The 14080-nt window shown below is 33.7% G+C and overlaps 1 protein-coding gene across 1 annotated transcript in view; it reads right to left on the bottom strand.

Moving 5' to 3' along the window:
- Positions 1-14080, bottom strand: part of DGKB (diacylglycerol kinase beta) — a 688394-nt gene that overhangs the window by 506112 nt on the left and 168202 nt on the right. The window contains exons 5-6 of the mRNA XM_077757671.1: positions 13609-13749; positions 3169-3218 (exon numbers count right to left, since the gene is read on the bottom strand). Coding sequence (XP_077613797.1) covers positions 3169-3218; positions 13609-13749 — 191 coding nt within the window. The remainder of the gene's footprint in view (positions 1-3168; positions 3219-13608; positions 13750-14080) is intronic.

Below are 14080 nucleotides of genomic sequence, written 5' to 3'. Positions count from 1 at the left end.
TGACTTAGAAGAACTGTTTTGTTTAACATGTAGCTCAAAAATTAAAGGAGTTAAATGATTAACATATATATTATATATACTTTTTATATATACAGTAATTTATATATACATATAATATATCCTTTTAACAGGCTGATTAACTATACATAGAAGATGCATTTGAGTATAAATTCATTTTGTATTTTTTCTAGAAAACTTCACCAGGAGAGGGCACAACTGCACAAAAAAAGATTTTCTTCTAATAGAAGATTTTTTGAGGACGAAAATCTGTCTTGGGAAAGAATATCTGATCAAAGAAGGGGCATGCATATTTTCACAAGATGTGATGTTTAAGTCACCAAGTATCCTGACCCTATGGCTTGGAAACAGGTGTGGAAGGAAGAAAGGAAATGTTTGAGGGCAACTGAGAGGTTTATTTTTATTCTGATACACTGAGAATTATATTGACTGTTCTAGCCATTAACTGGTATAATTTGCTCTGCTAGAAGTGTGCTCAAGGGTCAAGGTTTAGAAGCTAAGTACATGTAAAGTTTATTTTTTGAGGAAATAGAATTTTAGTTAGAATCTTCATATGATTCTGCTCAAGTGTCAACTCTTTGAAGAATGGCTAGTTAATAAATATGACTTGACTAAATAAATTAAAACATTTGCTCATACCTATTTTTTAATGCTATAATTGTTTCCTATCTCCAGAATAGATTAAATATGCTTTGTAAATGCTAGTAATTTTAAATGTAGTCAATGACATAATTAAAAGTGATGTTACAGTATAATAATTTAAAACATAAGAAGTATTAAAGAATAATGTTTGAAAGGATATTAATCAAAGATTATTCTACTCAAATCTCTGATCTAATATATCTACTTAACATTCATAAAGGGAAGAAGAAAACATGGTAAAAGAGGTTTTCTTTTGAGAGATAATGGATCCCTCTGAAAAACTGATGAAAGCTACCCTCCCACTCTCCAGAAAAAAACGTAATCATGAAAATGTTATTTATGTAACACAGGTTGCCCCAGAAAAACATACAAATATAAATGTGTTCACTTATTACAGATAAGAAAAATGTTAAACTAACTTACCTTGCAGTTACAGGCTAGAATTGTGCATGTGCATGCGTGCATGCATGTGTATGTATTACTCTACCTTTGCCTACACATGCCCAAATGGTTTAGAATGGTTAACATCCCTGGATATGTTTTTAGGAAGAGAAACTATTTTTAGTGGAGTATTATGTAGCCATGTGACATTAGATAAGTCAATTAACCTAAGATTCGATTTCCTCATCAGTAAAATCAGTATTCTAATCTTACCTAGTTTGTAGAGTTGCTACAAAGAGTAAACATGTTGTGATATGAAATACATTTATGTCAACTGGCATAGTGCTGGAATCAATTAACAAGCATTACTACACATAGTGGTCATTTTTCAAAGTATCAATTTTCCTATGCTTTGCTTCCAATTTGTGAAGTGCTATACCTTTAAATTGCAAGACAGATTACATCAGCATGTACAATTCCAACCTGACAGTGAAGGCAATACAGTGGGGTAGTAAGTTGTGTGGAGAAAACCACAGAAATAAAATACAGACCCTTAATTACAAAACAGACTAGTGGAATTATAAATACATTTATTTATCCCCAATTCATTGTTTAATATTAGATGTATAGTTATAAATACTGCTGGCAATATACTATACGTTTACAACAACAACAAAAATGGCCAGAGACCAAAAAAAAGCATTTGACTGAATTTCCAAATCAACTGCCAAACCATGGCTAAAAGTCTAGTAAAGAAACATCCTTTTAATTTAATTCAACAGAAACATTAAATAAAACAAATTTGGATTTAAATATAATTTGTATCAATATAGTCAGAAGTGCTACAGTAAGCATATGGAAATATCTAGAAAAGTCTAAACTCCTAGCTGTGAAGTGCCACCAGAAAATGAGCAAATGAATCATGTAACTTAATATTCCTAAATGGAAAACTGGATACTATCAGGCACTTAAAAATGATAGCATTTGAAACATTGGAGAACTTACACATAAGAAATCCTACAATCACAGCATCAATCTAAATTGGTGGTCATTTCCTAAATTAGGAATTATACATTTTTATCTCTCTCTGGAGAAGCTAATGGCCATTACTATACTCAGTATTATATAAATATGTATCCAACTTCACTGCTTTGCCTGTAGAATTGTTTGAGTTCCGCTAGAGGGAGGTATATGAGACAATGAGAGAAACTTACTCATTATCAGAAGTAATGCTCATTTGAATCAATTTAAAAATATCAAAACATTTTTAATATACCTGTGTACTTCAAAATTTCCATAACCTGAAACTTATCATTTTATTAATATTCTTATATTTCCTTTACAGAATAGGCAATGATATAATGTGAAAAATAAATTATTAGGAAATATAAATACATTATTGGATGGAACTCAAAATGGATTTACATTTGAGGCACTGGTTTGTACAGTAAAATTAAGAATCTAACTACTACTCTGGAAACTATCACTTATTTGTGTGTATTACAAATACAATAAACATTTAATTATTCCTTTCAATTATGTCATGCAGAGATATTTTTCTCCTATTCCTTTCTATAAATAAAATGATAAAGAATGCAGGTTGCATTTAAATTGGATGAGACATTTTAAAAAGGGAAGTTTGTCAAAGCGATTTGTAAATATATGTATGTATTTTAACAGCATATATATATGACTATAAGACTTAAAAATGTGGTAAAATGATAACATGATTAAATTGACTTTATAATTCCTTTTAATTCTATAGGTATTCTCGATATTTTCCTTAGTGTCAAACCTCTGTTTTGTTTTGTTTTTTTTTTTTTTACTTTCTAGATCAATGGTCTCAACTTTCTCATGTATTATTCACACAAGGTTAGATTTTTTTAATCTTTCCATGCATAAAAAGTCACTTTTTTTCTAGTAAAATAATTCAATAGAACAACTCTAATCCTAACAGCTTTTTCAGATCATTCTCTTTCAAAAATTCAGATGATTAAAATGCTGTGTGAGTGCATGGAAATTATATTAAGTGTGTCTTCTGTGGTAATAGCTATAAATTTATTCATTGCATTTTTCAGAAGAAATTGCTTTGAAATTTTCACAGAAAATTTGAAGAAAAAAAATTACCGAGCTGTCCAGGAAGCCATTCCCATCTGTGTCATAGAGGCGAAACATAACTAGAAATAAAAGAGGTGTTGAAAAAAAAATATATAGGTGAGTGAGATCAATGTTAGGATAAGATGGATTTTTCAAAATTTATTTTCTGTTGAAAGCAAATATTCAATTCTCTCCTTCTCAAAGCAATTCATCTGTGGGATCATTTCTTAAACTAATTTGCAAATGGATTCATCAGTTGATAAAAATACAAAATATCAGATATAAGGTATATCAATTTTTATATATATAGAAAACACTAAGAGGTACTATTCTTTGACCATTATTTTTTGTTAATTACAAGACCATTAAATGAAAACTCAAAGATAAAAGAAAGAATTTAGACATTCAGAGTCCAGATATTAAAGAGCAGAGTGAATAAGAAAAAACATCTGATTTGGAGGTATGTAAATCCAAATTCGGAATCTGCAATCCACTAGTACATGAACATAGTCAAACATTATTTTATTCTCTGTAAAATGAGAATAACTACCCTGTCATAAGATACACTTGTGAAAGTAAGTGAGGGGATGCACATAAATGCATATCAAAACCTGTAGGTCACTACACAAATATAAGCCTTTGTTGTGATTGATCCCTAAGCAGCATGGGAAAGGATTAGAGCAAACTAAGGGATTTTTTCTGATGGAGGACAACAAGATACAAAATCCATTATTACCACGGTTATAGTGGTGTATTTGTTGCAATCTGAGAGGAAGTTCCATAGAGTACCCACTCTTTGAACTAATGAAGTCAGGAAAAGTTGTCTCTGGTAGCGAGCACAGGAAAGCCAGAGGACAGTGGGTCTCAGTGGCCTGAGGATTCCCACATAAATTCACATACCACCAGGAGACCACAGAAGAGGCTGCAGGTGCCATTTTGAGATAAACAGAGAAGACTGACACAGCTGTTAAAACAGAGGGGTGGAAGTGAGAGCTTTTGTTGGGTTTGCATAATTTCTGGGAGAATCTTGATGTCTGAGGTCTATCGTATTAAATAAAGACATTGATAACAAGCAGGCATAATTATGCTTTGCCCTTGATCATATATCCGTAATTATTATTTTTGTATTTAAAAACAATCATTATATTTCACCAATCTAAGATATGATTATTTATTTGTAAGATGTATAAGCAGTCTGCATACAACTAACTGGAAAAAATGTTTGCACTGTAACTATCCTATTCTATTTATTGTACAATGTGAAAAGACTTTAAAGATGTTAAAATGTAAGGGGAAAATGTGTACCTATTGAATTAAGGAACATAACATTAGGCTGGCTAGCGATGTAAATATTTTTATTTGAAAACCATGATGATTACTTTCTCTCATATAGTTAATAAATAACAAAAATTCAGAAAGAAAAAATCCTACCACAATATGGATACTAATCATTTCTAGATTTTCTAGTAAAGCAGAAAATAGTAAAAATTACTTGTTAAGTGGCAGGAATTCATTCACATATCACCCAAAGAATGGGTTCAGTACAAGGAACAAGGCAAAGACTTACAAAAGACTAGGTGTATTTTTTTTTAAGTTTATTTGTTTATTTCTGAGAAAAGGGGGGCAGAGAGAGAGACAGAGAGAGACCCAAGTAGGCTCCCTACTGTCAGTGTAGATACCAATGCAGGACTGGGACTCATGAACTTTGAGATCATGACCTGAGGCAAAGTCAGGTGGCTTAACCAACTGAGTCACCCAGTCACTCCCAAGCATGACTATATTTTAGAATGAGGGATACTGGTGATTCTATTAATCCTTATTGTAATAAATGATCGCTAAACCATTTTCAGATGGCCAGGTATATGGAAACCCTATACTTCTTGGTAAACCTTGTTGGAAACATGATCTAAAAACATACACACAAGTGGACTCTGTGTGGGGTGTATCTGCCATTTATTTTTGGGACCATTTGGAACTTCTTTCTATGTTCTTAAAGCCACACTTTACAAAGCACAGTAAGAGATGACTTGAAGGTAGAGTTTGCACATGACCCAGGCTCTACTAATCAGAAGAAAAACCTTGTTAATCAATCAGATGCTAGTGACCCAAGAAGAAATGGGCTACACAAATTCATTCTGGTGATGTGAGGCAGCAGTAGCAGTAGTGTGGTCAGAGAGAGAGAGAGAGAGAGAGAGAGAGAGAGCTTCGAGCCTTGCATGTGCCAGAACTGTTGGCAATGAACGGTGCTTTCCCTCTGCACACAGAGGCAGCAATGGGATTTTTCCAACGCCCAATTCTGTACTGAATTTCACCAGTGATCCTAGAGAATTATCCTCCAAGTCTGGTTCTCTGCCTCTTCTAATAATTCTGTATGTTCCTCGATATCATTTAAAAAACAATAACCAGCTTTATTAAAAATCAAATCAATTAGGGCTCCTGGGTGGCTCAGTCAGTTGAGCCTCAGACTCCGGCTCCAGTCATAATCTTGCAGTTCATGGGTTCAAGCCCTTCATCGGGCTTAATTCTGTCAGCATGGGCATGCTTAGGATAATCTGCCCCCATCTCTCACTGCACCGTTCCCCCGCTTATGCTCTCTCTCTCTCTCTCCGCCCCCCACCTCTCTGTCTGTCTCAAAAATTAAACCTTAAAAGTTTTTAAACATAGGGTATTTTAAAAAATTAAATTAAATGGAATTAATAAAAAAATTAACCTGTTTTTCTGTCTTGCCTAGTGATATTGTACTCTCAACATTGGTACTTACTTCACATCAGACATAAAGAATAGATCAAAATAAATTTTAAGTCAAATTAAACTTAAACTTTAAAAAATGTGACTAATTTTAACATTAAAGCTAAACTATAAAGCTTCTAGAAGAAAATACAGGAAAATATTTTGACAGCCTTAAGGTAAGCCAACATAAACCATCAATCATTTTTTTAAATAAGTAAATTAAGCTTCATTATATTAGAACTTCTGCTCATCAAAAAGATAAATAAGTGAAAGAAAAAAGAAAGAGGAAAGAAAAAATAAGTAAAAATATAAGCCAGCCACAGATTTGAGAACAATATGTTCTCAATTTATGTCCAATAAAGGGCTCATTTCTCAAATATATTAACAAACTCTATAGCTTAGTAATAAGATGACAACTCAAATAAGAGAGAGGCAAAAATACTGAACAGATACTTCAAAAATGGAAGAAACATGAATGATCAGTTAAAATAAAGTGCTCAAGATCGTCAGTCATAAACAAAGTTAAAATGTAAACCACAGGGACCTCCATAAATCTAACAGAAAGACTCTGGAATTCTATTTTCTCCCCAAGATCCATCTCCCCAAACTGCTCATCTTCTCAGTCTTAGCTGTTTAAGAATTTACAATTTAAAGAGTGGCAAAAGCCTGGTGACTCTCTCCTAGAAATTTGACCTACAAATCCAACATGCCTGGATAATTCTCTGAAATTTTCAAACAAATTAAAAAAAAAAAATACCACGTTCAAATTTTCTAGTTGTTCCAAATAGAGATGTTGGTCTGAAAACACATTGCTCGTTATTGTTTAAAGTAGAAGTCCTGACATCTTTTGAATAATTTCTAAGTACAATAACAAGGATTTATGGTTGCTTATAATTCTATTTAGTTCATCAAGGAAAAACGTGAAAAATAAAAGTTCTAGTCAATAAGAATAGCAATCATCTACATTCAAGCATATATTAAACACTAAATCTAACATACTCTAAATCTGACCAAGTCTAAATCAAGAATATTTTTCTTTTTTCTTTCTTTTTTTTTTTGATCCTTAATGAAAGAGAGAAATTCTAGGATTTTAGTTTTCAGAGGTAAGTCTGTTTTCCTAATCTAAAATTATAGTGGTACCATGCAAAATATGAAGTATTAAACACTTATCTACAGTGACTGCCTATTAAAGTGCCACTATAGGGGGCATCTGGGTGGCTCAGTCAGGTAAGTGTCTGACTTTGGCTCAGATCATGATCTCGCAGTTCATGGGTTCAAGCCCCACATCAGGCTGTGTGCTGATGGCTCAGAGCCTGGAGCTTGTTTCGGATTCTGTTCCTCCCTCTCTCTCTGTCTCTCTCTCTCTGTCTCTCTGCCCTTCTTTGGCTTTTACTGTCTCTCTCTCAAAAATAAATAAATATTAAAAATTAAAAAAAATAAAGTGCCACTGTAGTAATAGTAATGTTGAAATAGACATAAATCAGGGCACCTGGGTGACTCAGTTGGTTAACTGTCTTATTCTTATTGATTTTGGCTCAGGTCATAATCACAGTGCTTGAGATCAAGCCCCACCTCTGGCTCTGCACTGACATTGGACAGCCTGCTTAGGATTTTCTCCTGCTCTCGTTTGGTCTCTCCACCACTCCCTCAAAATAAATAAATAAACATCTAAAAAAAACGAGAAAATTGGCATAAATCAACAAGCATAAGGAAAATGTGAGAGGAAAAAAAATAGAAGTTGGAAAACACATGTTGACTTAGAAATCAGAGAAATATAAATGCAAGCTGGTAGTGAAGAAGCAGCAAAGATTTGCACAGCAAGGGTGATGAGATGGAAAACTAAGTGATAATCTTCATGTAAAGAAGTTAGATCCTCAAATACGACCCTTCATACCATTTGCCTAAGAGTATGCCAGCTCCCTACCTCAGCAGAAGAGTGGACGCTTGGGCTCTAAAGCACACAAACCAAGGGGATGCTGAGCTCAGGGTGCTTAAGACTGTGATGATAGGGGCACTATGCCAAAAACAAGGTGTTTATGTGAAAATCTATATACTGAATATTAAGAGTATAATCCCTTTACTTATCTCCAGTGAGTCACAATTAAACCTCACCCCCACCCCCACCCACCCCCACACCAAGGAGTCCTTCCAAAACAAGTAATTTGGGGAAGAAAAACAATAAGGCAGGGAGGCAGAATAAAATCTTATAAGAGGAAAATTGCAATCCACAAAATGAGAAGAGGAACAGATAAGAATCATGCTGAGAACAAAATGAATCCTCTGTGAAGTTCAAAGCATAGAAAAAGTAAAATAAAAACCTATCACAAATTTAGATGTTCCAGATGTCAAAAAGAAAAAAAAATACATAGGAGAAAATAAGTTGGAAAAGGAAAATACTAAAGAAAAAAAATAGTTCAAATTTATGTCTTGGAGCATCAACATCCAAAAATAATGGTTCCAGAAAGACAGAATGAGTAAAATAAAAGAGAAAGTAACTAGCAATAAAAAGATTAAAGAACAAATGAAGAGCACATATTTTTAAACCAGAATTTATGGTAGAGGATTTGAAAATTCTTCAGTCATACAGAAATAGAGAAACTAATGAAATTTTTTAAAATGATAATTATTTTTAAAGGGCAATTATTATATTCACATCATGGAAAATAAAAATTGTTTGGCTTGGTAAGTCTATAAAATCTTTCTCTTTTAGAACTATATTGAATAATATTGATAAAATTAATACCTACCTTCAAATATTATAGGAATATTTCTTCTTAGCACTTAAAACTAAAGTTAGGCTCCAAGGTCAAGTGAATCATTGAATGAATAGATTATACTCTTAAAACTAACATAATAAAGATATAGAAATTTTGGTGCAACCATAATTTAAGCTCAGTGTTAAAATTACTCTGTCAATGTGAAAGCTTCCAAAGGTGGGTACCTGTTACAAAGTTACAAGCTAGTTTAATCCACTTTTTTTTCTACTTTTATGTTCATGCAACTTCCCTTTATATAGAAACAATTATGCACCCACACATGAATTTGGTTAAAAGATGAGGGCAAAGGCATATTATGCAATATAAGGTTCATTCTTTATATCTAGATTTTTTCTCTTCCAAAAGATCTGCAAGTTTCTAATCTATTTTCTCCTCATCATCCTACTAAATATACTCTGGTATTTTTATACTTGGTAAAATATACTGTTAATAATAAAAAATATTAATGTTGAATTTGTTATTAAACCTTAGAAAGTATGTTTTTAAAACACACGTAAGCTGAAAGTTGTTAATTCACATTTTGCTTTACTTTTTTTTATATATTTCAAGACCCACTTAATAAACTTTCAGGGCAGAGGTGAAAAAAAATTAGCTGCTTGAAGTTTGTGACATCTAATATAATGAAGTATTATTTTCTTCTTTTTTTGCTGCAGAGAAACAATGAAAACAAGGAAAGGAAGCTTTTCAAAATAAAAAGAGCACTTACACAGTCACTCAGAAATCATGGGTTTAAGTCACAGCCAGATAAACTAGTGTTATAATTAATAATAACCAGTCTCTCTGGGCTTTAAGTTTTTCAATGACTCCACAGGGAGATTAACTAATTGATTGTTAGGATCTCTTCACTGTTAAATCCAATGGTTCTAAGATTAGTACTATATATGGCAGTAGCTTTAACATAAAGGTTATTCTTCATTATTTTTGTGTCAATGATCTATTTTGTGGTTATTTTCCTATCCATTTCTCTTCAGGGGTATGTTTTTATTAAATGTAAGCTAATACAGACTATTCGAGTTAAGCATTAATAATTTATATATACCAGCCCTAATGTGAATATTATGTATCTTAAAATTGCACTATTAATGAATTTAGTATCATTCTATGACTTAAATAATTCACAATTTTTTCCTCTTCTCAAACACCCATTGACTTCAGCACAATTCCATTTAAGTGTTATTTACTGGTCATCTGCTGTTGAAATACACACACCACACAAACACACACACACACACACGCACATAGTAGGTGCTAGGGTTGGAAATTGCACACAGCACAAGGGTACAAGCAAACTGATTCCAATTAGAAGGTGACAAGAGAATTCATGACATGGGCTGGGTCTCAAGTATATACTGCACTGCATCTGATATACACTGAGAAAGAACACCCCAAACAAATTCACATTATAAACAAAGGTATAAAGATGGAAAAATTGGGGGTTTGTCTGATGATTGAAAAGCAGATCCATGTGACTAGAACACGGTCCATGCATGTGTATGCAGGTCAAAGCCAAATGCAAGATTAGCCAGCTAGTCTTTCATTCTGTATGAAATCAGTTTATGGCACTAAGCCTAAGTTTATATATTATTTAATAGGGAACTGTCAAAGGGACACATTCACTTTGAGTCAGAAGAGGAAGAGGAAAGAACATGTCTAGAAGTTGACAAGTTTTAGGTAAGATGAAAAAAAGTTATAAGAATTCACACCTAATGGGTGAGATGATGATTAAATAGGTAGGTGTTGGAAAAACGGAAGCATCTGGATTAAACTTTAAATAGTAGAAGTTGATAACCAGAGAAACTCGAAGGCTGGAACTTTCCACCGATTACATGCCATTTCTTCAAATGACTTTGCCTATTCCATTTTTATTTTCTCATTGAAAACTTTGCTTACACTGAGGCCCTATCAGGTAGATGGTGTTGATTCCCCTGCTGCCATAGACGCTTGGAAGATGCATGTGCATATGTGCTTTTGTGTATATGTGTTCAGGTTGTGGGGAATTCCATTTTTCTCTTTCTTTTTGGATGTCACCAACCATCCTGATACATGGAATAAGAACACTGTATCATGGGGCGCCTGGGTGGCTTAGTCGGTTAAGCGTCTGACTTTCGCTCAGGTCATGATCTCGCGGTTCGTGGGTTCGAGCCCCGCGTGGGGCTCTGTGCTGATTGCCTTCTCAGAGCCTGGAGCCTGTTTCAGATTCTGTGTCTCCTTCTCTCTCTGCCCCCCCCGCCCCCCGCTCACGCTGTCTCTCTCTCTCTCTCTCTCCTAGAAATAAATAAAAAAACGTTTAAAAAAAAAAAGAACACTGTATCATGACTGACGTGCCCTCCCCATTTAAATCTGCTACAATGCATTATGGGGAGACATTCAGTATTTCCCTCTGTTAGTTTCTTTGCATTCCTCAAATTCTGTAATCTCACCTGTATTTTATTTCAGCCACCCACATCTGCTGCACTACCACATGCCTTGTAATTCCAAAGATTGTTTTTATTCTAAAATTTTAAGCTCTAATATTTTACTTTGACCTCAGACTAAGATCACTTAACTTTCCTCTCTCCTACTTTTAATTTAAATATAGCATAGCACGGTGCTGAAAAGCCTAGACTCTTGATTTCGCTAGTTGAATGAATCCTAGCTTTAACACTATGTGCTGTATGTGAAAATTCTAAGGCTCCACACCAGGCCTGCTGAAGCACCTACATGGCATCTGGGGCCTGGAATAAGCTGTGTGTCCCTAAGTCCTGCAGGCAATTCTTATGTGTGATAAAGTTTAACTGCTGGCCTAAGTGAATGTGCATGTATTCTTTTCTGTTTAGCTACCTAGAACTTAAGATACAAGTTTATCATTCGCCAGCCAAAATTGATTATATTAGGTGCTTGCCCATATTTACTTGTTCATTTAATTACATTTTCTTTTCTTTTTTTTCTTTCCTCTAGTTTATATTATGTTTAATAAATCACAACCCTTTTGGAAATAAGCATATATTAAATTAACCACCATTAAGTTTCTTTAAAGTATTACTGAAAATATTTTTCAGGTCTGTAACTCTAGAAGACTACATGAATGTTCAGAATTTGTCAATGTTTAATTGTAGAAGGAAAACAGTGTTACAGAAAACTGGCATTAAAAACAAAACAAAACAGACAAAAATCAACTTCCTGATCATTAAGGACCAGGTTAAGTTCCCCCAAATCAGAGGAGTAGAGCAGAGAACTTGAGTGTAGCAGGGACAGAGGGAGAACCTTCCTGTGTTCTGAAACTGACATTCATCTATTTCAAAGAGACGGTGGAAATCACAGTGATAGAGGCAGGCCCTAACAATTCTCACTATGACAAGAGCCTGAAACAACAGTTAAGAAAAAAGGCAAAGACAAATGAATCTGACAAAGGCTTGAAAAAGAGCTTGAAAATTTGAAGAAAGAATGGAGCAGCTAAGGAGGTTGAAAACAATGAAGAAAGGAAGTGGCAGGTCAGGTTTGACCTGATGCATCAAGTGTCTTTGAATGATTCGTGGGTTAACATTCTGCCTGCAATTGTAGACAAAAGACTGATTGATAAACTCAATTTGAGAACTTAAAAGCATACCTCTTAGGAATTCTACCTTAAAAACAAAATGCTTCCCGTTGACATAAAAATAACTAAACTGTAACACAAAAAGCATGTTGAAGAGGAGTGAGGGTGCCTTCATTCGGTCTCAGACCTGGAAAAAAGGATTTGCTTTTGTATGTTTAAAATCATCCCCAAAATGGACCTGATAACACCTGAGCAAACTTTCTCCTTGGCTGTCGCTTCAATAGAAACTCCCTGAACATTAATATTTATTTTGGAATGAGAGAGATTTATGTATGTACTTAGGAATACAAATAAATCTTGAAATGCAAATATTCCACATTTAGGAATAATAAATATGTATTTAAAGACTGGTGCTTATACAGTTTATTTATAATTTATGCAGATATGACTTACACAGTCACGTCATAGTGAATTCTTTATTAGTGAGAGAAATATTATCAACAAGTTACTATTAAATTTAACTAAACATGCTTTCAAATCATAATTCAAGACATCATAATATTCTGTATTTGCTTGCAAATACCAAATTTAGGATTTGTTATCTTCACCATCATTTCAGTCACAAGAATTTTTAACTTATTTTAATACTATCGAATATAATCAAGTTATTGGATTATTGAACAAACCATCAGCTCTATGCTTAGCAGGGGCTTTGAAGACAGATAAGATTATTGTGTTCAGGCTTACAGTAAATATTTGAAAAATATTTTCTTGCATTGCAATGAATATAGTTCACCACTAGAGAGAGCTCAAACACTGTACTTTATTAAAGACAACACCTCCACTTTTTACCTAGATAGAAAATATCAATCTGAAATATCTGCTACATTGTTAAAAAAAAAAAAAAAAAAAAAAAACCACAGCAATGTTTATTTAAAATATCCACCGCCAACTCCTATATAGAAACCTTCATGTGTGGCATCTGAGAAAACATTTATTCCTGGCACAGAAAGTGTTAGTGGTGAAGTTTTCAAGCAAGGTTTCCATGAGAGAAAGCCTCAGGTTGTATGTGTCCAGTGAACCCTGTAGCTAACTGAGAGAAAGGCCTTCTCACATCCTAGAAATAAAGTTTTTTTAAAAAACAACTCAAATGACACTTTCTAATATTATCATGTTACCAAACTGAGGGACACTCAAGAACAAGTCATTTGACAGACCAACATGTTCAAAAAATACTCTGTAATAAATGGAAATTGATAAAAACCTGAAATTAATATACTCATAATATCCTTTGTCCGATCCCACTTAAATTTTTTATTTGTTATCCAAGGTCACTTCATTTGGTGAAAATTTATATAATCATAGTAGATACAATATTCAATTCATCAGTATCTAGTCCCTCTCCTTCCCCCATGTTGTGAGAAGGAAACTAAATAAAGAAACACATACACTCCAGTTTATCTTCGGGTCTTCCTCTTTCAAGGAGAGACAGATAACAGACAATATCCTTCAGATGAATTACTTCTGGGGAACACGTATTTGCAGGAGAAGTACGGGGTGGGGTGATGGCACCTTTATTCATTCTCAGACCTGAGGGAACAAAAAATATACTTGTCTTTATATTTGTAAAAATATCCACAATGCTTTAAAGGAAAAAAAAACAACTAAAAAATAGATAATACATAGACTATGGATAGAGCTATATATTTTTAGGTTATATAATAACCAGATTCTCTAGAACTCTAGGATAGCAGAGTCAGGCATATTCCATGATTGTTGTAAATAATGCAGGTTTTTTTAGGATTCAGGGACACCGGGACTGCTCTGTCTGCCTAAGGGAAGGTGTTAGGGTCAAAATCATCTTGTCCAGGGAGAGCGGGTAGGTAGATTTGAATGCATAAATAACTACTTTTCTCTTCCA

Source organism: Crocuta crocuta, unplaced genomic scaffold, assembly GCF_008692635.1.
Source record: "Crocuta crocuta isolate KB4526 unplaced genomic scaffold, BGI_CrCroc_1.0 scaffold62, whole genome shotgun sequence".
In the NCBI taxonomy this organism is placed as follows: domain Eukaryota; kingdom Metazoa; phylum Chordata; class Mammalia; order Carnivora; family Hyaenidae; genus Crocuta; species Crocuta crocuta.
The sequence above is the reverse complement of the archived record's forward strand: the minus strand, read 5'-3'. Positions and strand labels throughout refer to the sequence as shown.